This window comes from Lepidochelys kempii, chromosome 7 (genome assembly GCF_965140285.1).
Source record: "Lepidochelys kempii isolate rLepKem1 chromosome 7, rLepKem1.hap1, whole genome shotgun sequence".
NCBI lineage: Eukaryota > Metazoa > Chordata > Testudines > Cheloniidae > Lepidochelys > Lepidochelys kempii.
In genome coordinates this window covers 56,867,998-56,894,333 of record NC_136386.1, presented here as the reverse complement: position 1 = coordinate 56,894,333, position 26,336 = coordinate 56,867,998, and the positions used below count along the sequence as shown (strand labels likewise).

The window sequence follows — 26,336 nt, the reverse complement described above, 5'->3', positions numbered from 1 at the left end:
TAATCCCTCCCTTCCTTCATATGCTGTTTATCTGAGCGTGTTAATTCAGGGCCCCACTCTATACCCAATCCTCAACTCTGTCCTATACCACAGCAGGGAATCGGCAGACTTACAACAATGTAACCCGGGACATTTCTTGGCTGCAAATGGGGCTTTTAGAAAGCGTGACTTCTTCATGCCCTGCTCCGCAGGTAAAAGGATCCATGTTTATGTTAGATCCCAAACTCAACCCTTGTCTCCATCCTCTTCTTGCTTGGAATTGCAGCTACTGTCACCTTTCCTTCTCAGGGCTGTGGCTGTGAACCTCTTGTCATTCTTTCTCTGATAGCTTTCTCCAGGATTCCAGGCAATTTTTATCCACGTAGCAACAAGACAGTCCTGGATCTAAGCCAACTGGCTTCAAGTCCTCAAGCCCAAATTAGCTAGGACTCCTTGGACAGCTTGTTAACACCAGATTGCAGAAGATGGACACAGAAAATGATGGGCAGACAAGGATGCAGAAAGATACAGGGAGTCACTGAAAGGAGTTGAGGATGGAAGGGAAATAATGGAGTCAGAACTGCAGGGCAGGAAGATGACTCTAGCTGCTATTACTGGCAGGTGGATTGGAGTGGGGAGCGTCAAAGAGGAAGGAGATGGGGAATCTCCAGAGCCCAGCCAGGAGAGGAGGGGAGAACCACAGAGACAAAGTTACAGCAATTGAGCCATGGGAAATCACCAAGGTGCGAGTCAGGGTTTGAGCAATGTCCAGGGCAAGGAGGTGGAGGCAGAGGCAGATTCATCCCTGACCTACAAGAAGAGTGGACACAATGTTTGAACAGCCTGGATGCAGGGAGCCAAGGAAAGGGAGGCGAGGGAGAGAACAAGGCTGCAAGTCTATGGCCACTATCTTCTCATGGTTCAAAGAGGTTATTTGATTTGTTGATCTGACTCGTCAAACGTTCCCTCCTTGGCTTCGACCATCTCTCAAGCACTTTCATACCATCCCAAACTCTGAGACAGCAACATTTTCCTCCACCCAACTACCCTGCAGTACTCTTTGCAACTAACTTTAAGTTGGAGATTTTACGCTCGTGTTAACAGTAAAACACATTTGCATTAAATGTGCAATTGGTGCAGTGTCCTTTTTGTTTTTCTGTTTCCTTTCAGGGAAATGGAGCTGCCTCGGAAAGGGGCTGGCTCACACAGAGATATTTTTACTCTTCATCACCCTTTTGCAGACCTTGAAACCTCTCTTTGATCCCAAGGGAAGTGACATCACCCCTAGCAGAGAGCGATTAAGGAAACCTGCCCCAACCTGACCAGCTCTGTGGTCTCCCTGGCTAAAATGACCTCCATTTTGTTATATGTTTATGCATTGGTGTGAGTGCTGGACTTTCAATGCCAGAAATGTCCCACCCTTACAGAGCTCATTGGCATGAAACCTACTGACAAAGTGCCTTGCTTTTCAAGTAACAAGCAAATAACTAGTAAGTGAAGAAAAGGACAACCTAAGGACGTATCATATACAGCTGGCTTTCAAAGTTTTGTATGATTAGCTTGGAGTGTCCACAGGGAAGCTCAGGTGTGACTGGCTCTCCTTCATAAAGTAGTTATCCTTTTGCTTCCTTAGTGGCCTATGCCATGACCTTGAAATGGTTTAATTTGTGCAAAGCACCTGCTTCTGCAATTAGGCGCATGTCCCGCCCACTGGGTCTGATCAACCAATGAGAGCTTGTTCTGATGATGTAATGCTCATAACTTGAGTAGGATAACTATCCCGAAAATTAAAGCTATTCACTTGTATTTGTATGTAGAGTTTGCATGGGGTCAGGAAGGAATTTTCCCCCAGGGAAGATTGGCAGAGGCCTTGGGGTTTTTTTTTCCTTCCTCTGCAGCGTGGGGCATGGGTCACTTGCTGGAGGATTCTCTGCACCTTGAAGTCTTTAAACCACGATTTGAGGACTTCAAATAGCTCAGACATAAGTTAGGGGGTTGTTACAGGAGTTGGTGGGTGAGATTCTATGGCCTCCGTTGTGCAGGTCAGATGAGACTATCATAATGGTCCCTTCTGACCTTAAAGTCTATGATTCTATGAGTTTTATATATGTATCTTAATGATTGTGTGTGTGTGTGTGTATATATATATATATATATATCAAAAAAACACACACAATTAAATGTATTTTTGTGTATATATTTTAGGATGGAATTAAAAAGGAGACATTTACGGTAAATGAGTTAAAGATTTTTTTCCTGCGAGTGAGAAATGAAAAAAACAGATAGATGTTAGGTTAATAAACATGTTTAATAAGGCACATGAACATACCTGATTTTTTTAATCCATAAATTAAAGTAGCAGGTTCTCAACCTTTGCTACAGCATGATTCCTTTTCCATACTAGTACCCACCCCTGCCAACTGAGAATCTCTCCCTGGGATTTAGCTTGGATCCTCCTCCCATTTAGCCCCACGAGAAGAGCTGGCTATCATGGCCTCCCGACTGAGAACCCTTTGAGTTAAATAGAGTTTTGCCTTCTTGAGCCACCAACTGTTTGGAAATCCAAGATCAATTAGTTACTTGCAATTGCAAGGCCAGATCCTCAGCTGGCATAAACTGGAGTAGCTCTGAGTTCAGTGGAGCAATGCTGATTTACACCAGCTGAGATATGGCTCACAGTTCCCAGGAAGTTTGGAAATAAAGAGGATTGGATTTCAGTAAGAATTTGGAAATTCCTCCATGACAAAGTGCCTTCTACTTGGGGGACGAGTTATGCATTGATTTGTACAGAGGACTTTATGTAATGCGCTTATGTAAACATTTATTGCATTCATTTAGGACAGTCCGGAAAGAGTGGAGAGGAATCCCCGAAACTCTGTAAGCCTTACAAACTCCGAGGGAGTGGGGGAGAGTGGAGGTCTTAATTGGAAGGGGTTGGGTTGCTGGGACAGAGGATTAGTTCATTTGTCCTGACACTATTCCTGCTCTAAGCAATAGACAACATGTCACATGAGAGTTGATTTTATAGCACACGGGCTAAGACCACAAGTGTATTTACCAGACCCTTTGGAGAAACAGGGTGAAGACTAGAATACATTGCATACGGCAAAGTGTTTCTATCCACAGTGTCATTGCAAAGGGTAAGCTGCTCTTGATTAGAGTGAATCAACTCAAATGCCATTAAAATTTGCCAGATAAGCAAAGCTATCGCTTGTGGATGGGCTGGGGGCACTTTGCTTCGGAGTCCTGAAGGCATCAGTCCAGACATAGTCCTCCTTCATCTGCCTTCTCTTTGTTCTGGGTCAGTCCAAATATACACAAGGACAAAAGGCTCAATTACCCTCTTCCTAACAGCAGTGGAGCTGCATTGGTGGGTGTGTCCAAGCAGAGCATGTGGCCAGTTGATTTCAGTCCCAACCCATACTCTTTGCCCTCTTCTCGGTTATGGGGGAAGGTATGGAAGTTTCGTAGACTGCCTCCAGACTTAATTCCGAGGATTTCCACCCTGCAGGACAAATGTCCTGCTTTATATTCCTCGCCCAGCTGGATTTTCTGGGGATGGGTGCTGGTAGCCTGCAGGGTGGTTTTTGATCCTCATTTTCATAAACATTTGTTGGCTCCTTCATCATGGACACACAGGAGACCTAGGAGCAAAACATCACAATAATAGCCATCTGCCATAAAGTACCCAGGCTCTGCAGGGTGCAACATGTGAGGCATCCCAGCTTTTCTCTTTGGAAAGGCCCCGGCAATAGGTAGATATAAATAATAATATAGAGGGAAATCTTGCGGGGAGAGCTTAGAGCGAGTTGTATGTTATTGGCTCTGAATTACCCTTAAGCGAACCACCAGGGAGGACTCTGCATAGTCACTAACTCGGGGGGCCATTCCTCAACGTAGCGTGCACACATTTGCAACATATTAGAAAGTGCCAATAAGAATTCTTACTTTCGGAAGCTTTGGAATGGTCTGTTCATATCTGCATTCTTCAAGCACCTCTTGACCCTGCTTGGCCTGAATGAATAAACAAAATGTCACAGACAGATAATACCCATAACAATTTACCTACATCCACATAAGGAGCGATGGGGAATTCTAATATGGTTTGTTGTGGAAAAAACTTCAGAACTCCGGACACACCTTGGCTAGGTCATTATTCTAAAAAAAGATACTCTGCACTTCTTTAGCATCTTTCATCCGAGGATTTCAAAGTCCTTTACAAACAGGAGGCACAAGAAAGTGCCCAAGATCACACTGGGAGTGTAAGCAGAGTCAGGATGGGCTCCACCCTGACATCTGGTGGTGAGGTGTGGCAAGTTGTGGAAAAGAACTTCAGGGGCTGATCTCATTTGCATAGGCACACCCACCCCGCCTAGAATGAGGCCATAACTGCCCAAATGGTCACTTTGGCTGTTGTGGGATCCCCAGTGTCTCTGTTATTGGGGCGGGAAGAATAAATTGTTATTACCCTGATTATGGGAACTGTGCTTGGAACTGTACTTGGCCTTTTGTTATGATGGAGGGACTCACCATCAACTGAGTAGCACTCGCTAGGCAAGGAACCCGGGTTCCAAAACTCTGTGAATTGAGAGAGACTTGAGACAGGTATTAGTACCTGGTGGTGTGGGCCCCTTTGTGAGGGCCTGAAGCACCAATTGCACCTCTGTCTCTCTCCACTGTGGAATGTCAGAGCTAATTTTGGGTCTATTAAGAGTCTTGCTACAGGTACTGTGCTGCATTCACTTTGGCCTTATGGTGCACCAGCACTAAGGCTCCCACTACTATGAGCTGAAATCACTGAGCACTGTGTCAAGTAGTGGGGAGCTGGAAGAACTAGAGTGCAGTGGTGCTGTTCGTGGATAGGCTGGCGGAGTGTTCGTGAGACGGCGAGCTGAGCGGAGCCGGTCGTCGTAGAGCGGAGCCGTTCGTGAGACAGCAGTGTGTTCATGAGACGGCAAGCTGAGCAGAGCTGTTCGTGAGACGGCGAGCTGTGCAGAGCGGAGCCGGTCGTGGTGGAGCAGAGCCGTTCGTGAGACAGCGTAGCAGAGCAGAGCCCTGTGCGGCAGTCAGCTTCAGGACACGTAAGGTGCTCCTTACCTCTTTCCCCCACACACAGGCACATTTTAGCCAGACTGGGGAGTAACACTCTGCAGATGAACTTTTGAACTCTGGGGCTGGACTTTTTGGACTTTGGGTGATTGTGGATTGCTGGACTCAAGAGACGTTTGGGTTCTGGGACTCAAGAACCCGAGGGAAAGGATGTGGCCCAATTTTCTGGGGTGGGTCTTTGCTCATGGTTAATGAACACTAGTTGTGGTGTTTCCCCAATTTAATGCTGATGCTGTTTACCTCATGTTATTAAAGATTCTCTACTACACCGAGACTCTGTGCTTGCGAGAGGGGAAGTATTGCCTCTTTGAGGCGCCCAGGGGGTGTGTAAGATTTTCCCAGGTCACTGGGTGGGGGCTCGAGCCAGTTTTGCATTTGCTTAGATGAGAGGGAACCCCTGTGTACTGAACCCGGCCCGTGCTGCTATCAACTTGGCCTGGCAGAAGGGTTACAGGAGCTAGGAACCCAAGAGTTCTGGTTCCTAGGCCCCCGCTCTTACAATCAGACAACAAGCCTTCACACTGAGCTTGCATAAATGAACCTGAGGGCAGACTGTGGTTTACAGAATCTTTTGTTAGTGGTGATACATGAGCCAGAAACCAGGTGGATACAAATCTTTTTTTTTAAATCAAAATAATCAGATTTTTCTTCATTTTGTTATTCAAATTATAAGAAGTTTTCCTTTTAAAAAAAATAAACCTGCTTAAAATGAAAATCTGAACGTAATACAAAATATTTTAAGGCCTAAACATGTTATACTCTTTTAAAACATTTAAATAATAAACAAATATGCTGAATCTATGCACCTCCATCATAAACTTTGAGTTAAACTCTGCTTTTCTACATAAAGAAAGAATCAGGGGAAAAACATTAACAGCACAGCAGGTCATGTACTGTATTAAGGGCTTGTTTTGTTTAACAAAAATAAATGTTATATGCTGTTTTGTATGATTAATTAAATTCCAGTTACCATTCTAATGCAGCTTGACACAACTCATCAGCAAAATGTTAATTATTTAGTAAATAAGCAAGATATCATTCACCACTTTCAAACATACTAAAAAATGTTCAAATACTTCATAACACTGAAAATATTAAGCTATATAACTGCTTAAATTCATGTATCTAGTGTGACAGGGTTGTGCTAGATGCTATAGGAGAGTAATACAAGGCAGATATATTAGCCCCAGGCTAAGTAGGTCCCTTTTCCCTGGGTAAGGTAACAGGGAAGGTAATCAGGAACCTTCTGGAGACAAGACAGACAGACTGATTAGAACACCTGCAGCCAGTCAAGAAGCTGCTAGAATCAATTAAGGCAGGCTAATTAGGGCACCTGGGTTTTAAAAAGGAGCTCACTTCAGTTTGTGATGTGCATTTGAGGAGCTGGGAGCACGAGGCACTAGGAGCTGAGAGTGAGAATGCGGACTGTTGGAGGACTGAGGTGTACAAGCATTATCAGACACCAGGAGGAAGGTCCTATGGTGAGGATAAAGAAGGTATTGAGAGGAGGCCATGGGGAAGTAGCCCAGGGAGTTATAGCTGTCGCACAGCTGTTCCAGGAGGCACTCTAGACAGCTGCATTCCACAGGGCCCTGGGCAGGAACCCGGAGTAGAGCGCGGGCCTGGGTTCCCCCCAAATCCTCTCAACTCCTGGTCAGACACAGGAGAAGTCGACCTGGACTGTGAATTCAGAAAAATGGCCAAGCTGAGGGCTGCCATGAAGCTCCAAGGCGAGCAAATCCGCCAATAAGCGCGAGACCCACCAAGGTAGAGCAGGAACTTTGTCACACTAGTTATAGTGTAGCAAAAAGATGTACCAAACCTAGCCTCTATTTATAAATCAACATGCTTTAACGGTTATATCAGCCAATGAGAATGTACCTTTCTTTAGAAAATAACTGAAGTACAAAGGGAAATCGATGATTTAAATCTGGGTTTTTTCCACTTGGTGATGTAAATCATGATTTAAATCAATTCACCCTGGCCAGAAAGAACCCCTGCTTGACATTGAGATCTCAAGCTGAGTTTTCAGAAGCTGTCCGGTTAGAAGTCCCATTTTTCACTTGTAAGAGGAGCATATATGATTTTAAGGCACTGAGGCAAACTTCACATTTGTGCTTTTGAGCGTTTCAGGATGACTTTTTAGAGAGTCCCTTTTCAGCTCAGACCTGCACTTAGAGCATACAGTTAAAGAAGTGGGTGCTTTGTGTTTCTAAAATATACCATGGGTTTGATTCTGCTTTGCACCTTACAGAGAGTCATCTGAGTGTAAAGAGCTACCATTCTGAACAGGCAGCCTCTTAGCACAGATGTCAACACAGTGGAGAGACAGGCCCAACCCATTCAAGAACTGAAGTCCTGATCTTGCAAGCTCATCCAGGCAGGTTGACACCTGTGAGGCCCCGATGCCTGACAATAGGCGATGTGCACGGATTGCCTGTAGCTGCCCCCATTGGTGTGACACAGATTCATCTTAATAAAGGAAAACCCCAAATTCGCACATTTATATTGACAATTAAATCTCATGTTAAAATTAGGGCTGTTGATTAATCTCAGTTAACTCATACGATTAATTCAAAAAAATTAATCATGATTAATCGTAGTTTTAATCACACTGTTAAACAATAGAATACCAATTGAAATTTATTAAATATTTTGGATGTTTTTCTACATTTTTCATAAATATTGTATTCTGTGTTGTAAATGAAATCAAAGTGCATATTTTTATTACAAATATTTGCACTGTAAAAATGATAAACAAAAGAAATAGTGCGTTTCAATTCACCTCATACAAAAACTGTAGTGCAATCTGTTTATCATGAAAGTGCAACTTACAAATATAGATTTTTTTGTTACATAACTGCACTCAAAAACAAAACAATGTAAAACTTCAGAGCCTACAAGTCCACTCAGTCCTACTTCTTGTTCAGCTAATCGCTAAGACACACAAATTTGTTTACATTTATAGGAGATAATGCTGCCCTCTTCTTATTTAAGTCATCAGAAAGTGAGAACAGGCATTTGCATGGCACTTTTGTAGCCAGCATTGCAACGTATTTATGTGCCAGATATGCTAAACATTCATATGCCCCTTCATGCTTCGGCCACCATTCCAGAGGACCTGCATCCATGCTGATGATGCTCGTTAAAAAAATGTGCTTATTAAATTTGTGACTGAACTCCTTGGGGGAGAATTGTATGTCCCCTGCTCTGTTTTACCCGCATTCTGCCATATATTTCATGTTAAAAGAAAAGGAGTACTTGTGGCACCTTAGAGACTAACCAATTTATTTGAGCATAAGCTTTCGTGAGCTACAGCTCACTTCATCGGATGCATACTGTGGAAACTGCAGAAGACATTATATGCACAGAGACCATGAAACAATACCTTCTCCCACCCCACACTCCTGCTGGTAATAGCTTATCTAAAGTGATCACTCTCCTTACAATGTGTATGATAATCAAGTTGGGAGAAGGTATTGTTTCATGGTCTCTGTGCATATAATGTCTTCTGCAGTTTCCACAGTATGCATCCGATGAAGTGAGCTGTAGCTCACGAAAGCTTATGCTCAAATAAATTGGTTAGTCTCTAAGGTGCCACAAGTACTCCTTTTCTTTTTGCGAATACAGACTAACACGGCTGTTACTCTGAAACCTGTCATATTTCATGTTGTAGCAGTCTTGGATGATGACCCAGCACATCTTCATTTTAAGAACACTATCACTGCAGATTTGACAAAACGCAAAGGTGGTACCAATATGAGATTTCTAAAGATAGCTACCCAAGGTTTAAGAATCTGAAATGCCTTCCAAAATCTGAGAGGGACGAGGTGTGAACATGCTTTCAGAAGTCTTAAAAGAGCAACACTCCCATGCAGAAACTACAGAACCCAAACCACCAAAAAAGAAAATCAACCTTCTGCTGGTGGCATCTGACTCAGATAATGAAAATGAACATGTGTCAGTCTGCACTGCATGGATGCATGTCCCTTGAATGCTGGTTGAAGCATGAAGGGACATATGAATCTTTAGCGCATTTGGCATGTGAATATCTTGCAACGACAGCTACAACGGTGGCATGAGAATGCCTGTTCCCACTTTCAGTTGACATTGTAAACAAGAAGCAGGCAGCATTATCTCCTGCAACTTGTTTGTCTGGGCAATTGGCTGAACCAGAAGTAGGACTGAGTGGACTTGCAGGCTCTAAAATTTTACATTGTTTTATTTTTGAATGCAGTTTTTTGTACATAATTCTACATTTGTAAGTTCAGCTTTCATGATAAAGATATTGCACTACATTAATTGTATTAGGTGAATTGAAAAATACTATTTCTTTTGGTTTTTTACAAATACAAGTGCAAATACTTGTAATCAAAAATAAATATAAAATTAGCACTGTACACGTTTGTATTTTGTGTTGTAATTGAAATCAATATATTTGAAAATGTAGAAAACATCAAAAATATTTAAATAAATGGTATTCTATTATTGTTTAACAGTGTGATTAATCGCAATTAATTTTTTTAATCCCTTGACAGCCCTAAATCTAAACTAGCAACAGCCATCAGAAAGTATAGCTCTTGGTAAGATTGTAGGTGCCCTCTCTCAGGCAGCAGGAAATCAAGGTTTGTGTTGATATTAGATGTGGTTGGAAAATGGAGTTTTGGGGGTTTCTTGTTGAAAATTTCAATTTTGCAGCAAAAATTCAAAACATTTTAATTCTAAAAGTGCTGCAACGGTATCTCATGGGATTTGTAGTTTGGCTGCCTCATGACCGCATTCTCCTCTAGGGACTGGCCTCCCTGGTTGTACTACATCTCCCATGAAGCACCAGGGTCTCCCCTCTTGGAAAAAGTGTTGGATCATATTAAAGAAGTTCTGTATTAAAATCACAAATGAGTTTGATTCCCCAGAGTTTAAATTCCAGGGTATTACTAATTAAGAGGTCTCTTGGTTTTTGGTACTGTTTCTCTCCCTCTATGTGTGAAACTTGCAAGCTGCTAACTGTGTTAATACATTCTAAGACAGAGTCTGTTCTCAAAGCAATTCACAGAGAGAGAGACTCAAAACAATACTCTAACAACAGAAACAGCACCCAGAGACTCCCCGCCCTTTTGTTGTATTAACAATTGTGATTAAAATAGAGATAGAGGATGTATGTGGATGGATGCTTGGTGTGGATAACAATGATCAGGGAGGTGCCAGCCTAAGAATCCAGTGTCCATCGGCTGAAGAAGGCATCAAGTGGAAATAACCAGAGGACCCCCCCCGGAGGGCAAACTGGAATCCACCCAACAGCCTCAAAAATGGGAGAACCAAAGAACAAGATAACATCTTGGAGCCGTCAGGAATGTGCTATCTGCTGATTGATTCAGCAACAGCATGATGAAGCAATTCCCATAGACTGGCATAGGAAGAAATTCCTATAAAAATAGACTCTAAAAAGTGAGAACTTTGGGGTCTGATTCTGCAAACCAACCTCCAGGAGCGTCAGATAAGCATCTGACAAGGCCCTGCTCCCTCCTCTTGTCCAGGCCACCCGGCCAGTGGCTTGGCATGAGCAACTCTAAGGCTGGTAACTGTGATAACAACCTTGCAGAACCTGTGTGTGTGTGTGTTTGTATGAATAAACGTGTGAATAAATATGAGATTGGATGGAATGTTATAACTATAACTAACTGCTTACTATGATTCTTTCTGTATTCACAATAAATGTGGTATTTTGCCTTTTTCCCTTTAAGAAGATCCTGCTGGTTTTTATTTTATTGGTATAACAAAAGGAAGTGTTGCATCATGGCAGTCCCTGATTATGGTGCATCATCGGAGATGTAGTCCAGCTGGGGAGCCTGGTCCATAGAGGAGAATGGAAAATGAGGTAACCAAACCACAATTCCCATGAGGCACCACAGCAGCATTCCTAAATCAAAATATTTCAAGTTTGGGGCATATTTTTCTTTTCAAAGCAGATACTTTCTGCAGAAAAAATAATAATTTAATGAAAAACTCAATTTTCCACTGAAAGACTGTTTCAATGGAAAAATTGTGACCAATCCTAGTTAATATCTCATCCTCTCCCTCACCTCAAGCCTTTCCCTCCTGGATTTTCACCATCAACACATCCTTTTGTAACCCCTAAGGAGATTACCTAGATTGCTGGGGCTCTGTCTGCTGGCAGCTAAGGAAGAGGCACACTGTCCCTGGTAGGGATGGGGAGCCAAGGCAAACTCAGAGTCTGCCTGGCAACCAATAGGGAGTGAGATGCCCCAGGGAGTTCAAGAAAGGGGAGAAGCCATTTTTGAGTCAGTCTGGAGCCAGCCAGGGCAAGGGCAGGACTGGCTGTGTGGGGGCTGGTGAGTCCCAGGCCTGCATGCAGGGTTCCCCCTGAGAACTGGCCTCTAGGGACCTGAAAGCAAGATCCCGCAGCTGGGCTTTTCCTTCTCCACTGATGATTCCCAGTTTGTAGAGTTTTGCTGGGAAACTTCCCCAGCCAGGCTGAGTTCACCCTCCAACTCCCTAGGTGAGACCAGTGACCACATGGTCAGCTCTGCTCTGGCTGGTAGTCCAGGGCTGCTGCCGTGTGTGTGTGTGTGGACACTGGGCTAGGAGATTAGTTTGGATTTTAGTACAGTTGTGTCATCTTCACCCCTTTGTGGTGAGGGGAAAATCCTGGGACCGAAGCAGGCAGATTCCTGCCTGAAGAGGATCCCTGCCAGCAGAGATCAGCCCCTCTGCAGTGACTGAAGAGTCCAGAGTTATCTCTGAACCTGAGGATCATTCATGGAGTTTGTGAGTGCACCATCTTTTAGTCAGTCAGTCAGGGAATTTGTTTCGGGGACCCCTTACTCCCTGAGCTGTGTCCTCAAGCCAGGGAGTAAGGGTTTGGGGATTTTATAACTTGCTGCATATTAAACCTGTGGACAGATTTACCACCTTCTCCCACTTGTGAGTCCTTTGGGCTGTACTGAACCCAGTCAGCCACACTGCTAAACCACTGCAGAGAAGAATGTTGTGATCATAGGTCATCAAGGGCCCCAACAAAGTACGTGTACCAACAGGCCCTTTAAATGCCCGCCGGAGCCCCACCGCCGCTACCCCAGGGCTTCGGCAGCAGGGCTCAGGAGGGGATTTAAAGGGCCCTGGAGCTCTGGGACCCTTTAAATCCCGGCCACTGCCGCTACCCCAGGGCTCGGGCAGCAGGGCTCAGGCAGGGATTTAAAGGGCTCTGGGGCAGTAGCGGCAGCTGAAACTCAGGGGCCCTTTAAATCCCGGCCTGAGCCCTGCTGCCCAAGCCCTGAGGTAGCGGCGGCGGGGCTCTGGCGGGGATTTAAAGGGCACCGGAGCTCCAGCTGCTGCTACTGCCCTGGGGCCCTTTAAATCCCCACCAGAGCCCCACCGCCACTACTCCAGGGCTTGGGCAGCAGGGCTCAGGCTGGGATTTAAAGGGCCCCGGGACAGTAGCAGCGGCTGGAGCTCCGGGGCCCTTTAAATCCCCGCCGCAGCCCTGCTGCTGCTACCCCAGGGCTTTAAATTGCCCTCTCGGAAAGCGAGTCCTGGTACGGCGCACCGGCTCTTACCGGTACACCATACCGGGGCGTACCGGTTTACTTTCACCTCTGCTAATGAGGATCTTAGGAATAATGGTAGCATGACAAATGGGTATGAGGATATGATGGTAGATATTACCATATCTGAGGTAGAAGCGAAACTCGAACAGCTTAATGGGACTAAATCGGGGGGCCCAGATAATCTTCATCCAAGAATATTAAAGGAATTGGCACATGAAATTGCAAGCCCATTAGCAAGAATTTTTAATGACTCTGTAAACTCAGGGGTTGTACCATATGACTGGAGAATTGCTAACATAGTTCCTATTTTTAAGAAAGGGAAAAAAAGTGATCCAGGTAACTACAGGCCTGTTAGTTTGACATCTGTAGTATGCAAGGTCTTGGAAGAAATTTTGAAGGAGAAAGTAGTTAAGGACATTGAGGTCAATGGTAAATGGGACAAAATACAACTTGGTTTTACAAAAGGTAGATCATGCCAAATCAACCTGATCTTCTTTGAGAAAGTAATGGATTTTTTAGACAAAGGAAACCCAGTGGATCTAATTTACCTAGATTTCAGTAAGGCATTTGATACGGTGCCACATGGGGAATTATTAGTTAAATTGGAAAAGATGGGGATCAATATGAAAATTTAAAGGTGGATAAAGAATTGGTTACAAGGGAGACAACAGCGGGTCATACTGACAGGTGAACTGTCAGACTGGAGGGAGGTTACCAGTGGAGTTCCTCAAGGATCGGTTTTGGGACCAATCTTTATTACTGACCTCAGCACAAAAAGTGGGAGTGTGCTAATAAAGTCTGCGGATGATACAAAGCTGGGAGGTATTGCCAATTTAGAGAAGGACCGGGATATCATACAAGAGGATCTGGATGACCTTGTAAACTGGAGTAATAGTAATAGGATGAAATTTAATAGTAAGAAGTGTAAGGTCATGCATTTAGGGATTAATAACAAGAATTTTAGTTATAAGCTGGGGACCCATCAGTTAGAAGTAACGGAGGAGGAGAAGGACCTTGGAGTATTGGTTGACCACAGTATCACTATGAGCCGCCAATGTGATATGGCTGTGAAAAAAGCTAATACAGTCTTGGGATGCATCAGGCGAGGTCTTTCCAGTAGAGATAAGGAGGTGTTAGTACCGTTATACAAGGCACTGGTGAGACCTCATCTGGAATACTGTGTGCAGTTCTGGTCTCCTATGTTTAAGAAGGATGAATTCAAACTGGAACAGGTACAGAGAAGGGCTACTAGGATGATCCAAGGAATGGAAAACCTGTCTTATGAAGGAGCATGGCTTGTTTAGCCTAACCAAAAGAAGGTTGAGGGGAGATATATAAATATATATATATTTATATATATAAATATATCAGAGGGATAAATACCAGAGAGGGAGAGGAATTATTTAAGCTCAGTACCAATGTGGACACAAGAACAAATGGATATAAACTGGCCATCGGGAAGTTTAGACTTGAAATTAGATGAAGGTTTCTAACCATCAGAGGAGTGAAGTTCTGGAATAGCCTTCCAAGGGAAGCAGTGGGGGCAAAAGACCTATCTGGCTCCAAGATTAAACTTGATAAGTTTATGGAGGAGATGGTATGATGGGATAACATGATTTTGGCAATTAATTGATCTTTATCTATTCATGGTAAATAGGCCCAACGGCCTGTGATGGGATGTTAGATGGGGTGGGATCTGAATTACTACGGAGAATTCTTTCCTGGGTGTCTGGCTGGTGAATCTTGCCCACATGCTCAGGGTTCAGCTGATGGCCATATTAGGGGTTGGGAAGGAATTTTCCTCCAGGGCAGATTGGAAGAGGCCCTGTGGGTTTTTCGCCTTCCTATGCAGCATGGGGCACGGGTCACTTGCTGGAGGACTCTCTGCACCTTGAAGTCTTTAAACCATGATTTGAGGACTTCAATAGCTCAGACATAGGTGAGAGGTTTATTGCAGGAGTGGGTGGGTGAGATTCTGTGGCCTGCATTGTGCAGGAGGTCAGACTAGATGATCATAATGGTCCCTTCTGACCTTAATATCTATGAGTCTATGAGCAAGGGGGGTGGAGGCACCCACAAATAAATTCATAGGAAAAAAAGAAAGAAGATACACTCTGCTGAGTGGATGGCGGGATCCAAAAGAACCCAGACCTGTCCATCAAAGCCTGTAAGCAGATTGGCATTAAAGAAGGTAACAGGGTGGAGAGGGGGTGCTACACTTTAAATGTGAAGTGGCCCCAAGCCATTAATCTGAGCTCCAACTTTTCCATGAGTTATGGGGTGTTTGGATCTTCTAGGGTGGGAGCACATGGCCAGCAGAGACACTTGGATCTGAATCCGACTTTCCCCAAAGCTCAGTGGAGTTTTGAACCAGGATTCCAATGTGAGCTCATCGCCATTTGAAATGTTACAAAGCCAATAGCAATGCCATACAGTCACCTTATTACAGCTGCAGCGTGTCCTTTGTCGAATGCAGGTCACAGCCAGTATGATTCCGAGGACTAGGGCCACAATGCTGGGTATCCCTGATGCTAGTCCAAACACCAAGGGATTGACCTAGCTCATGAAGAAAGAGTGCAAGGTCAAACACACACACAGTGTCATCCTCTCCTTCCATAAGGGAAATGGTGGATTCTCCATGTCTTAGTGTCTTCAGATCCAGACTAGGTGCTTTCCTGGAAAATGTGTTAGCTACACAAGTTATTGGGCTCAATCCAGGAGTAACAGTGTGAAATTTAATGGCCTGGGATTAGGGTGGCCACTGACATTCCCAGAACACAGGACAACATCCCCTTAGCTGTCCCCACACCTGCTGGCGTGACCATGTCACGTGGAGGATGCTATTTTGCAGAGCCTGCCGTGCTGCCAGCATGACTTCACACACAGCATGTGCAAGGTCACTCCAGGGGAGGAGGACCAGAGCAGTGCACTCTGCCAAATGGCACCCTCCATGCATGATACTGGACTCAACCACGTCCAGTTTTATATCCATACTGGACAGGGGACAAACCATACAACAGGACTGGCCGTCTTAAAACCAGATGAATGACCTGTCGACCTGTGATATACTGGAGATCAGAGTAGATGATCTAACCGTCTCATCTGGCCTTAAATCTATGAATTATTGAGGGCAAGTTGTCAGTATACACGCATGCCTAAATCTCACTGCTGAGTTCCCAGAGCTCGGGTCCTGGCCCTGTTTATAGAAGAACTGACAATAAAAGAATACCACCACTTTTCTCTTTTATAGCACTTTTCATCTTTAGCTCGCTAAGCATTTTACAAAGGAAATCAATATCATCATCCCTCTGTACAGTGTAACTGACACCAGGGGCCCCCTCTCTGCACTGAGATTCTTGGGGGCTGACCCCACCATAGGCGCCAACTTCTCATGGTGCCGGTGGGTGCTCGTGCCCCCCCCGCCCTGACTCCACCCCTTCCCCGCCCCCATTCCAACCCTTTCCCCAAAGTCCCCGCCCCAATTCCACCCCCTCCCTGCCCCTATTGGACCCCTCCCCAAATCGCCGCCCCAGCCCCCGCCTACTCCCCTGAGCACGCCGCATTCCCCATCCCTCCCAAGCACTGGGAGCTAGGGGGAAAATGCAGGCATGCGGCATGCTCAGGGGAGGAGGTGAAGGTGAGCTGGGGTGGGGCAAGGAGCTGCCGGTGGGTGCAGAGCACCCACCAATTTTTCCCCATGGGTGCTCCAGCCCCGGAGCACCCATGGAGTCGGCACCTAATGACCCCACTGCAAAATTGGGACCCAGCATAGCCCAGGGGGCATTCACCATTAGCTACAAGTGAACGTGGCATATTCCTTTCAGTTGAAACTACGCCACAATGAGCAAAATGCTGAAACCCCAGGTTTTTTTTTAACTGCACTGTCTCTTTAAATCTGGAACTCTGTGCCCAGGTGGCGTTTGATCAGGTTAGCTCTGGGGAGCAGGAAGCTCAGAGCTATTTCTGCATGGAGCTGCTCCTCCTAGATTTTTGCAGGTACTGTAAACTGACTCCTCTGGTCAAATGCCATTGTTATTCTAATGCATAAAGATACTACAAAGCTTCAATATTAAAGGCCACATTCTGCTTTCAGTGGTCTTGGATTTGCACTGGAGAAATCAGTGGCATTCTGAGTTTACACTGATTGAGCACAGCATTTGCCTTTTAGCATAGAAGTGAACTCTACAAATTCTGGCTTGATTAACTGGATGAATGTTTCCTAGCCTGAGTAAATGGCTGTAGGTATAAACTGAAGCACATGTTTGCAACCCAGGGAATCAAACTGTCTTTTAAAAAAAACAATGAGGAATCTGCTGGCACCTTAAAGATTAACAGATTTATTTGGGCATAAGCTTTCGGGGGTAAAAAACCCCACTGCTTCAAATGCATTTTTTTAACCACGAAAGCTTATGCCCAAATAAATCTGTTAGTCTTTAAGGTGCCACCAAACTCCTTGTTGTTTTTGTGGATACTGACTAACATGGCTACCCCTCTGATACTTGGTAAACTGTCTTTTAGTGGCCTGAAAAGTGATTGTTGCACAAAACATGGTAGAGACACATTTCATTTGGTTTAGAACTGCAGTTTTCTAGCATTTCTTAGACTTGGTTGCAAGGCTAAATTGTGAATTTCTACACCGCAATTAAACAGTTCTTTAGCCCAAGCCCTGCAAACCCAAGTCAGCTGTCATGGGCCAGCCCCCGGTGTCTAACTGCAGTGCAGACAATCCCTGTGTGTCTATTGTGAGTGTAACATACCATTAGTATAGGGCTTCCTGCATCATCTAAACACAGCTACTAGAATTGTTAAGGGAAACTATTTCCTTAAAAGCCTGCAAGTAACTAGTGCATATGTTTTGCCTTTTTCATCCAAAGCATGACAAATAGCCACTATATTTGTCAAAAGCCAATGCAAGATATTAATCGCTGTTAGTAGTATCTTAACTGCTAATCCTGCTACTATACACAGATATGAATAATAAAATGTTGCCATTCATCCTGAGGGATCCCAAAAGGCTTATAAAAATAATTGTCTATGCACTTCACCAGGGATAGAAATACAGCCACCTTTGGGGTGGAACACGGCAAATGCTGTACAGCTCCCATCAGCACTAAACAACAGTATTTACAGGAGACACGGAGGACTGATTCTGCAGGGGGAATTTACTGTCTGCGAAATGGGAGTATATAATTATTCAAGTTCAACAGCAAACCAAATCTTACCATAGCAGAAGGACCTGGTTGAACATTTGTGCTATCACTTGTCGGAGGCTAAAAACAAGAAAGAGTTTAGAACAGTTACAATGTTTTGTAAAAATTGAATGAGGGCAGAGGATGTACAAGCTGTGACAAGGTCATATGCAACACTGGGTATCATCTGAAACATGGCCACATTCTGTCTACGAGCTGTAAAAATTATCTTCCTCCACTGAGGATAGATCTGGAATCAGAATTTTAGTGCTGTTTACATCATTTTTGCGATAGATCTAAGAGGGAATAAACATAGTGTCTGAAAACTTCAGGCCGGCTCCATAGACCTGCGACACTTACTGTGATAGTGGTGGCATTGGTAACCAGGATGGACTCCTGAACAAGAGAGAAAATGAAATGATTGAGTCTTAAAGAACAAACCAGACTCCAGCGAGAAAGCAGCACGTAGCTTAATAATATCCGGAGCGGGGAGCCGGACAGGAACGTCTTTCCCACTCAGCCCCAGTGCACTGCATGGCTCAGCACAGTTGGGATGGGAGGAGGTTCACCTTGCTCTGAAGCATCCGGGCATGGCCACGTTTGAGGTGTTAGGATATAGATATTCAGGCCTGTCTGTAAAGGCCTAGACTTTAAGAATGTAGGTATATGTTTATCACTTAGCTGGTTATAGAGGTATAAAAGAAAGAATCAAAATCACTGTCTGCTTGTGTAAGGGCCTTCTCTCACTGTGACAGTCTGAGGCCCTGTTCTTAAGATAAGGCCTTTGGCCAAGCCATTGGAGCAGCCATATACTGGGAAGCATATGGTCACAGCCTTACATTCCAAACTAGGCATATTGAAATAAGGCAATCTGGGGCTGTTAGAAAGGTGATCCAATCTATCACCTCCAGAGAAAGGGAAGAGCCTAGAACATGTAAAAGGAAATTTAGTTTGATAGTTTTCTGTTTGGTAAGAACTCACTTATCAATAGATAAAGCTGGGAAACCCTCATGTCTTTATAGGTGTAGTTGTAAAATCCTCACTTCTGTATTGTTTTGTCATTATAGTTCCCACTTTGTTATTGTTTATTTGCATGGTCTCTGTCTGGATCTGTGATAGTTTCTGTCTGCTGCATAATTAATTTTGCTGGGCGTAAACTAATTAAGGTGATGGGATATAAAAGTTTAGCTAATCATGTTACAATATGTTGGGATTGGTTAGGTAAATTTCAGTAAAATGATTGGTTAAGGTATAGCTGAGATTACTACTATACAAATTAGGGGCAAACAGGAAGTAAGTTGGGATTCGAAAATAAGGAAAAAGGAACTTGGATTTAAGCTTGCTGGAAGTTCACCCCAATAAACATCAAATTGTTTGCACCTTCGGAGTTTGGGTATTGTCACTCTCTGTTCATGCGAGACGGACCAGGGAAGTAAGTGGGTGAAGGAATAAGCCCCCTAACATGAGGCAGGAAACAATGGCCTGGTCCAGCAGTTCAACTCCTGCACTGCGCATAGACTGACAGAGGCTTGACTCAAAAGATTCCTCTAGCTGATTAGATCAGGAGCATTTGAAATTCAAAGCTCATTTAGACAGTATGACCCCTTTGCTGGAAGTGTGTAAGATCCAAACAGCCTGGCCAACTGCTACTCGTTAAAAGGAGGCACAGATGAGGTATATTCCTTAAATTGGCTCATTCCCAAATCGGGGCCTGGAACTGTGTCTAGGACAAGATGCATGATAGTTCCAATGGAGGGAAAACTATCAGGAAGGGACAATCAATACTCCTGTTGGTAAGAACAGGACACGTGTCCTCATAGCAGATTACATCTGCTATCAGTTCTCATCATAACTCCAATGGCAGGGTCCTGTAAAGGGATTCCTTGCCCACAGACTCAAAAATCCTACATCTCCTGTGTCAGCTCTCAGATGCAACGCTAGCACACCCAGCTGAGCGTGTTTGCTTCCCCAGTCCACTGCCAGAGACTGATGTCACAACAAAACCCTATAACTTCTCTGGCCTTTTGAACACACAAGTGGTTCTGAGCTGCCATGCTCAGCCACGGCAATGCAAACTGCACCATGAATAACGACGGTATGTGGCTGATAAACCCTCCAGGCAGTGCTGTGCCCAAGCAGCAGTTGCTCATCTCCTTGTGGCTGTGCCTACTTCTCTGTAATTCAGTAGACCGAAATATTGCCCCTTCCCACCTGCCTGTTCCATTTTGGAGAGCTGAGGCTTCAAACTGGATTGTACCCAGCACCTGTAAATCAGCAGCTAACTGTGGCTGCTGCCTGGCTGGGAAAACTGCAACCGCTAAGCCTAGGAAAAAGAGAGGCCATGGTGTCAGGCCATCTTTCATATAATGGCAACTAAGGGTGGGAGGTCTATTAGGCCAGCATGCATGTGATTTTGATAAAACAGTGGGGGCAGGAGGTAAAGAGAGGGGAGATTCCAAGAAGAGAAAAAGTGTGTCTTCTGTATTATAGTCAGTCCGAATGTGCATTTAACTCAAGATTTGTGTAACTCCCTGCCGCTGATCCCTGTTCTAATGGATAAGCTCACTCTTCACCTTCTTTCTCACTGAGATGCAAATGCAATGATGCAAATGCAAGATTCTAGGCACCCTCACACGCAACTAAAACTAAAACGTAACCTCAGCAGCAATAAAACTGTCATTCAGACCAGAACTCTGCCAGCCTCTCCAGAATTCCTCCACGCCTTTGTCGTTCCAGGAAGCAGACTCTCAACCTTCTCATATACGGAGAGTTGATAAATCACCTTTCTTTCACCCATACCCAACATACTTACAGTTATGTTTTCAGCAAACGTGGATTTCGCAGAAGTCTGTAAGAAAAAACATTGAATACAAAGGAGCTTGGTATTAAGGACATGCAGAAAGACAGGTGACCCTGGCCAATTGCTTCTCTCTACCTTGCAACCACAGGGAACGGACTGGGTGGGAAATGCCCACTTGTGACTGATGGATAATCCTCAGTGAGTGCTCCAGCCGAAGACAGCAAAAAATAGGCCCTCAAATTATTTAGAGAAAAATACATAAGAACAAGCTGTGCTTAGTTTGTAAAGAAAGAGGTGCCCGGGCTCAAGCAATAACGATAATAGCATTCCTAGAACAAAATGGCATCCTCCACAGAGTGTTACCTCGCACACACTGTATGTGGCAGGTCATGCCTTGCATACAAGTGTGCCACTGACAGGAGAGGTAGCCCTGGCATTTAAGCTCTGGGAACGAGAATTAATCTGTATAAAGGCTTATCTGCACTTAAAGTGCTGCAGAGACACAGCTGGAGCGCTTAGTGACGACACTCCCTACGCCGATGGGAGAGCTGTCCGGGACACAGCGCTGTCTACACCAGGGCTTAGGTTGGTGTAACGGCATGGCTCAGGGGTGCGGATTTCCCACACCGCTGAGTGACAGAGTTATACCGCTGTGAGTTTGTAGTGTAGACCAGGGCTAACTTATACTGTCCTCATCCCCATAGTAGCTGAGCACCTAAACTCCTGGACTTTAAGGCCAGAAGGGACCATCGTGATCATCTAGTCTGACCACCTGCACTTTGCAGGCCACAGAACCTCACCCACCCACTCCTGCAATAGACCCCTAACCTCTGGCTGAGTTACAGACATCCTCAAATCATGGGTTAAAGACTACAAGTCACAGAGAATCCACCATTTATGCTAGTTTGAACCTGGAAGTGACCCATGCTGCAGAGGAAGGCGAACCCTCCCGCCCAGGGGAAAATTTCTTCCTGACCCCAACTATGACGATCAGGTAGATCCTCAGCATGCGGGCCAGACCCACCAGCCAGATACCCGGGAAATAATTCTCTGTAGTAACTCAGAGCCCTCCCACTCTAGCGTCCTATCATGTCACCATCTTTAACGCATTTTTCCTCACAAGGTCCCTGGAAGGTGGGTCAGGGCTCTAATTGCCACTGTACAGATGGGGAAACAGAGACAAAGTGACTTGCCTGAGGTCACTGAGGTGAAGCCTATGGTGGAGTAAGGAGCTGAACCTGGGTTCCGAGCCCTAAACTAGCAAGTTTAATAACCTGACCAATTTCTCTGTCCCTGCAATAGATTAAAACACTTAACTCCTTAAAGACTGAATTGTTTCCAGGCCTGGAGGGAGAGGTACCCAAACGAACTGCTGGCTGCCTAGTGTGTTAGCTTCAGCTGCTGCTGACTAAAGAGCAGAGGGGTATCTGTACTCAGGCAGGGATGCAGTGAGCCAGCCAGAGAAGGGGCACTGAAAACCATAAGCCATTCCCAGGCTTTTCTGTAATCATCATTATTATTTGTGTTGTGATGGAGCTTGTGGATGCCAGTCAGGGATCAGGGCCCCATTGCTCCAGGCACTGTACAAATAAGCGACACCCAGACAGTCCCTGACCCCAAGTGCTCACAGTCTAAGGTGGCACCAGGAAGCTTCGGTTGTGTCTACGTTAGCCTTTTCTCTTACTAATACTAGGGCAGCTAACTCTAGGAGAGCTGGTGCCGCTGGGGCTCCAGGCAGCTGCTAGCAATACTTGGCGAAACATATGCACAGAATCTCTCCATACCTGGGTCAGAAATGTGTGTTCTCTCTCTCTACCCCACATTGCACAGCCCCTGAGCTGTGCATCGCAACCCTCTGGACGGCTGACCAGGGTACGCTTGGTTCCTGATTTTTATCTCTCTCTCTTCTCTGAGGCTTAATTAATTTATTTCACTTCTTCTTTCTTGATGAATCACTCTACACTTTATGGGATTTGCAAAAGTTTCCAGGAACTAAACGCATAGGTGAGGTACAGGGTCAGAATAAGGTACATGCAATTAACACACGTTCAGATGTGCATGTCTAATGCCTGCGACTGAATGAGATGGAGGAAAGATGGTCTTGCGGTTAAGGCATGAGACTGGGACTCAGGAGACATGATTCAGTTCCTAGCTCTGCCACAGACTTCTTGGGCAAGTCACTTAATTGCTTCGTGCCTCAGTGTTCCAGCAGTAAAATGATGTTATTCCCTTCCTCCTGTCCTTTGTCTCTCTCATCTGTTTAAACGATACACTCCATGCCTGTATGGTGTCCAGCATCATGGAATTCTGATATTGCATGGAGCCTCTAGCTGCTACCATAATAATAACAACAGAGTGAGGTGGACAGAATAAGTTAGAGATATGCTGCATATGCAGAGAGATTCTGGTTTTGTGGGGAGGGGAAGGAACTGAAAGAAGGTAAAATAAATCCAGGGAGAAGCAGCTAGCAGAGCTGGTCAAATCGAATCCATGAATCTATTAAGTTCAGTTTGACAGGCATTTGACACATATTTTGTTGTATCTGCCCTGCTCCATAGCCGGGGAAATACTATTTGGTGAATTCAGATGAGATTCCCTGAATGATGTAAAAGGAAAGGAAACAAAAGGAAGCAAAAAGGATTTGTTCTGCGATTTGGTCAGCCCTGGGGTGAAGTTCCCCATCATGCAGAGAAAAAGTTCCTTTTCTTCCTCTCCCTTCCATTTTTAAACAGGAACCCCGTGTGATTCAATGGCATTCACCCTGCAGGGTGGGAAATCTTCTCAGGGCAAGTGGAACTGCACAACCCCAGGAGCCCAATATTCATCCCTGCTATAACTCCACTGAAGTCATCATACAGGGGCATAGGGCACAGGCACTAAACTCTGGAGAGGAGCTCGAAACACCCAGATGTGCAGAACTGAAACAAACAAACTTAAGGAAGAAAAAAGACATAACGGGATGAACAGCGTAGCTACCTTGCTCTGTCTGCTCAGCTATTGCGCTTACAGGAAGAAAATGCTCTGTCATTCCTTTGGAGAACTAAAATGACCGAGGTGAAAGCCGCCTGACAATGCATATGTTTTACCAGATCTTTAAAATATCAGTGTCTGGGAAATCTCTTTTTTTAAAAAGAACAAAAGGAGGACCTGTGTGAGAGAATTCAATGGTCAGTCAGGTATCAAGACGAGGAGCAAGCGGGCAAACACTGGTAAGGAATCTTTGAACAAACAGCAGGGCGTGCCTGTCTCTTAAATCCTCTTTCATTTTCTGTGCCTTTCCGATCGATCAGCCTGCAATGCAAAAACCCCGAGAGAAACGGAATTATTCTCACTCACCATGTCAGACTGTTACATGAGAAAGCCTGGCTCTCATTCACGCTGACTGGCCGAGTCTGGAGTTAGCACTCTTCTTGTGTGGAACTTATTGCTCTGTCACAAAGCAAGTTGCCAGTCCAGGAAGAGAACAATCAACGGCATTTATCTAAGCCAGGGACAACCTGGCTGAATCCCAAAGTAGCTGATCACAGCAGTTCCTTAAACAGACTGCCAGGGCAGAGCATCTGAAAGGCAGGGTCTCTGGGACACTGTGGGAATCTGCTTCCTTCCTATCTTGCTGGTGTCTGGCCATGCTCCTCCTGGCTATGTATATGAATTTATTAGCACGAGACCTTTCATAAATTCTGCCTCTAAAACAAAGTACCTGCTCCATCTCCTGCCCTTGCACTTTTATGGGAACAATTTTTAATTATTTACTTACTTTGTATCCGACATTAACTTTACAATGCTTATGTGGGTTGTTCGACTTTTAGGACGTTGAGTGTGTACGCACTGCTTACAAGAACACATGATCCAACGCTAACGGCAACTCCTTTACCCAAAGGTGATCTTAAGAATTGTGGACCAGCAAGCCTTACCGTCAGTGTGCCTCACTACTTATTATTGTGGGGTTGCTCTTAAGTTCACACCTCTCTGGAAACTAAATGCAATTTCCAGTGATTGACAGAGGAAGCATGTGGACACAGGTCCAGGCAGTGCCTGTGCTGGGGGTGCAAGTTGGGGTGGTGGTGGAAGTTGAGGACACAGGTAGTCTCTCCCCTGGGACAGAGGAGGTCCCTGGACACAAGAGAGCAACTCCCATTGACTTTTCCCCATGAGTGCGAGAACAGGGCCCAGAGAGCGTGAGAAGCCCACAAGGCTAGTGGCATCTGCAAAGAGGTCTAGCAGGAGGCAAGTTCCACAAACTTACCCTACACCTACACAGCACACATTGGCAGTGGTGTGTAGGGTGTGTGTAGCTATGCACTGCAGCAAAGAGCAGGCTGTGTCCACATGGTGGTGTGTAGCGACATGGAGCAGTGAAAGGCTCTAGCAGTGGGAGCGGGACAGGCTCCCTGCTGCCGTCTTTCTGTGCAGTGGGGAAAGACACTGGCAGCTCCCTGCTGCAATGGAGAAAGGCTCCACCAGCGGGACACTACCGCTAAAAACAGCAGTGTAGACGTGGGAGGCACTTCTTGGAGAGCCATGTCAGGTATATACCATAGGGTTCTGGTGTGTCTTTACTCACCGAAACAGTGTGTCACCATCTACCCTGCTATTTCTACCCATGCTAGGGCGGCATGCAGTGTCTGTACCCTACATGCCACCATACGCAGTGCAGACGTACCTTTCAAGGTGGTACACCAGCCACGCCCCAAGGAATCTCAGTGCTCATTTCCATAGCTCCCCACGAGGCAGGGCTGTGTCTTAGAGCCACAGTCTAGCCCTTTAAATTTACAAAGATATTTTCAGTAGAAAATATTGGATGTATTGGCAAGTGGAGGGAATGTCAGATCAAAGACTGTCCCCATAGGTGCTGACTCCTATGCTGAAAAAAAAAATTGTGGGTGCTTAGCACCCTATCAGCAGCCAGCTCCTCCGCCCCCCCCCCTTCAGCACCTCCTGCCCTCTGTCAACCCCACCAATCAACTCCTTCCCCTCCCTCCCAGTGCCTCCCACTCACCACGATCAGCTGTTTGGTGGTGTGCCAGAGGTAGGGGGAGGGGGCAAAACTGGGCAGAAGAGGTGAGGCACGGGCAGAGTGGGATGGGAAGAGGCGGAGCGGGGGTGGAGCCTTGAGGGAAGGAGTGGAATGGAGGCGGAGCCTGGAGTGGAGCAGGGGTGGGAAGAGACAGGGCGGGGTGGAGTGGTGAGGTGGAGTGTGGGGCATAGTGGAGATTGAACACCCCCAGGGAAAGGAGAAAGCCAGTGCCTGTAATTGTCCCAACAGAAATCCTTCATGGGACCTCAGGATATTTCAGAAAACAGCCCCACTTTAAACTTTCCAGAGGATAGGCAAAGTTAAAAACCCTTGTGGCAGTCTGTACCCCTATATTCACCTCTTTTACAAGACTATGATAAATTTTGTACAAAGTCTGCCTTGTGAGGTATCATTTGAAAACTCATAATGCGCTGATCATTATTGTCCTGGTAAAATATGTGTGGTAATACTGTATATAAAGTTATGAAATTCTACTGTATGACATTACTGAGACATGTTCCAAGTTTAGAAAAGCAGCCACAAACCAGTTCCTCAGAAACAAAGGGCAAATTGACACCTTGGCAAGTGTCAATGAAATCAAATGGACCAGTATCTTGTTAAGTGGCCATTCTTTGGCAGGAAAAAGGGTGTGAATGAGAAATTTACATCTTGGCAAA

The 26,336-nt window shown here is 45.2% G+C and overlaps 1 protein-coding gene across 1 annotated transcript; it reads right to left on the bottom strand.

Annotated features, from left to right (window-relative positions):
- Nucleotides 1-2,315: 2,315 nt before the first annotated feature.
- LOC140915303 (uncharacterized) lies at nucleotides 2,316-20,686 on the bottom strand. The gene is made up of 6 exons (XM_078853941.1): nucleotides 20,655-20,686; nucleotides 18,203-18,238; nucleotides 17,876-17,923; nucleotides 15,093-15,209; nucleotides 3,928-3,993; nucleotides 2,316-3,623 (listed from the first exon to the last, which is right to left on the bottom strand). Exons 3-6 carry the CDS (start codon nucleotides 17,876-17,878, stop codon nucleotides 3,387-3,389), a joined length of 423 nt encoding a protein of 140 aa, XP_078710067.1. The 5' UTR covers nucleotides 17,879-17,923; nucleotides 18,203-18,238; nucleotides 20,655-20,686; the 3' UTR covers nucleotides 2,316-3,386.
- Between the last annotated feature and the right edge of the window lie 5,650 nt (nucleotides 20,687-26,336).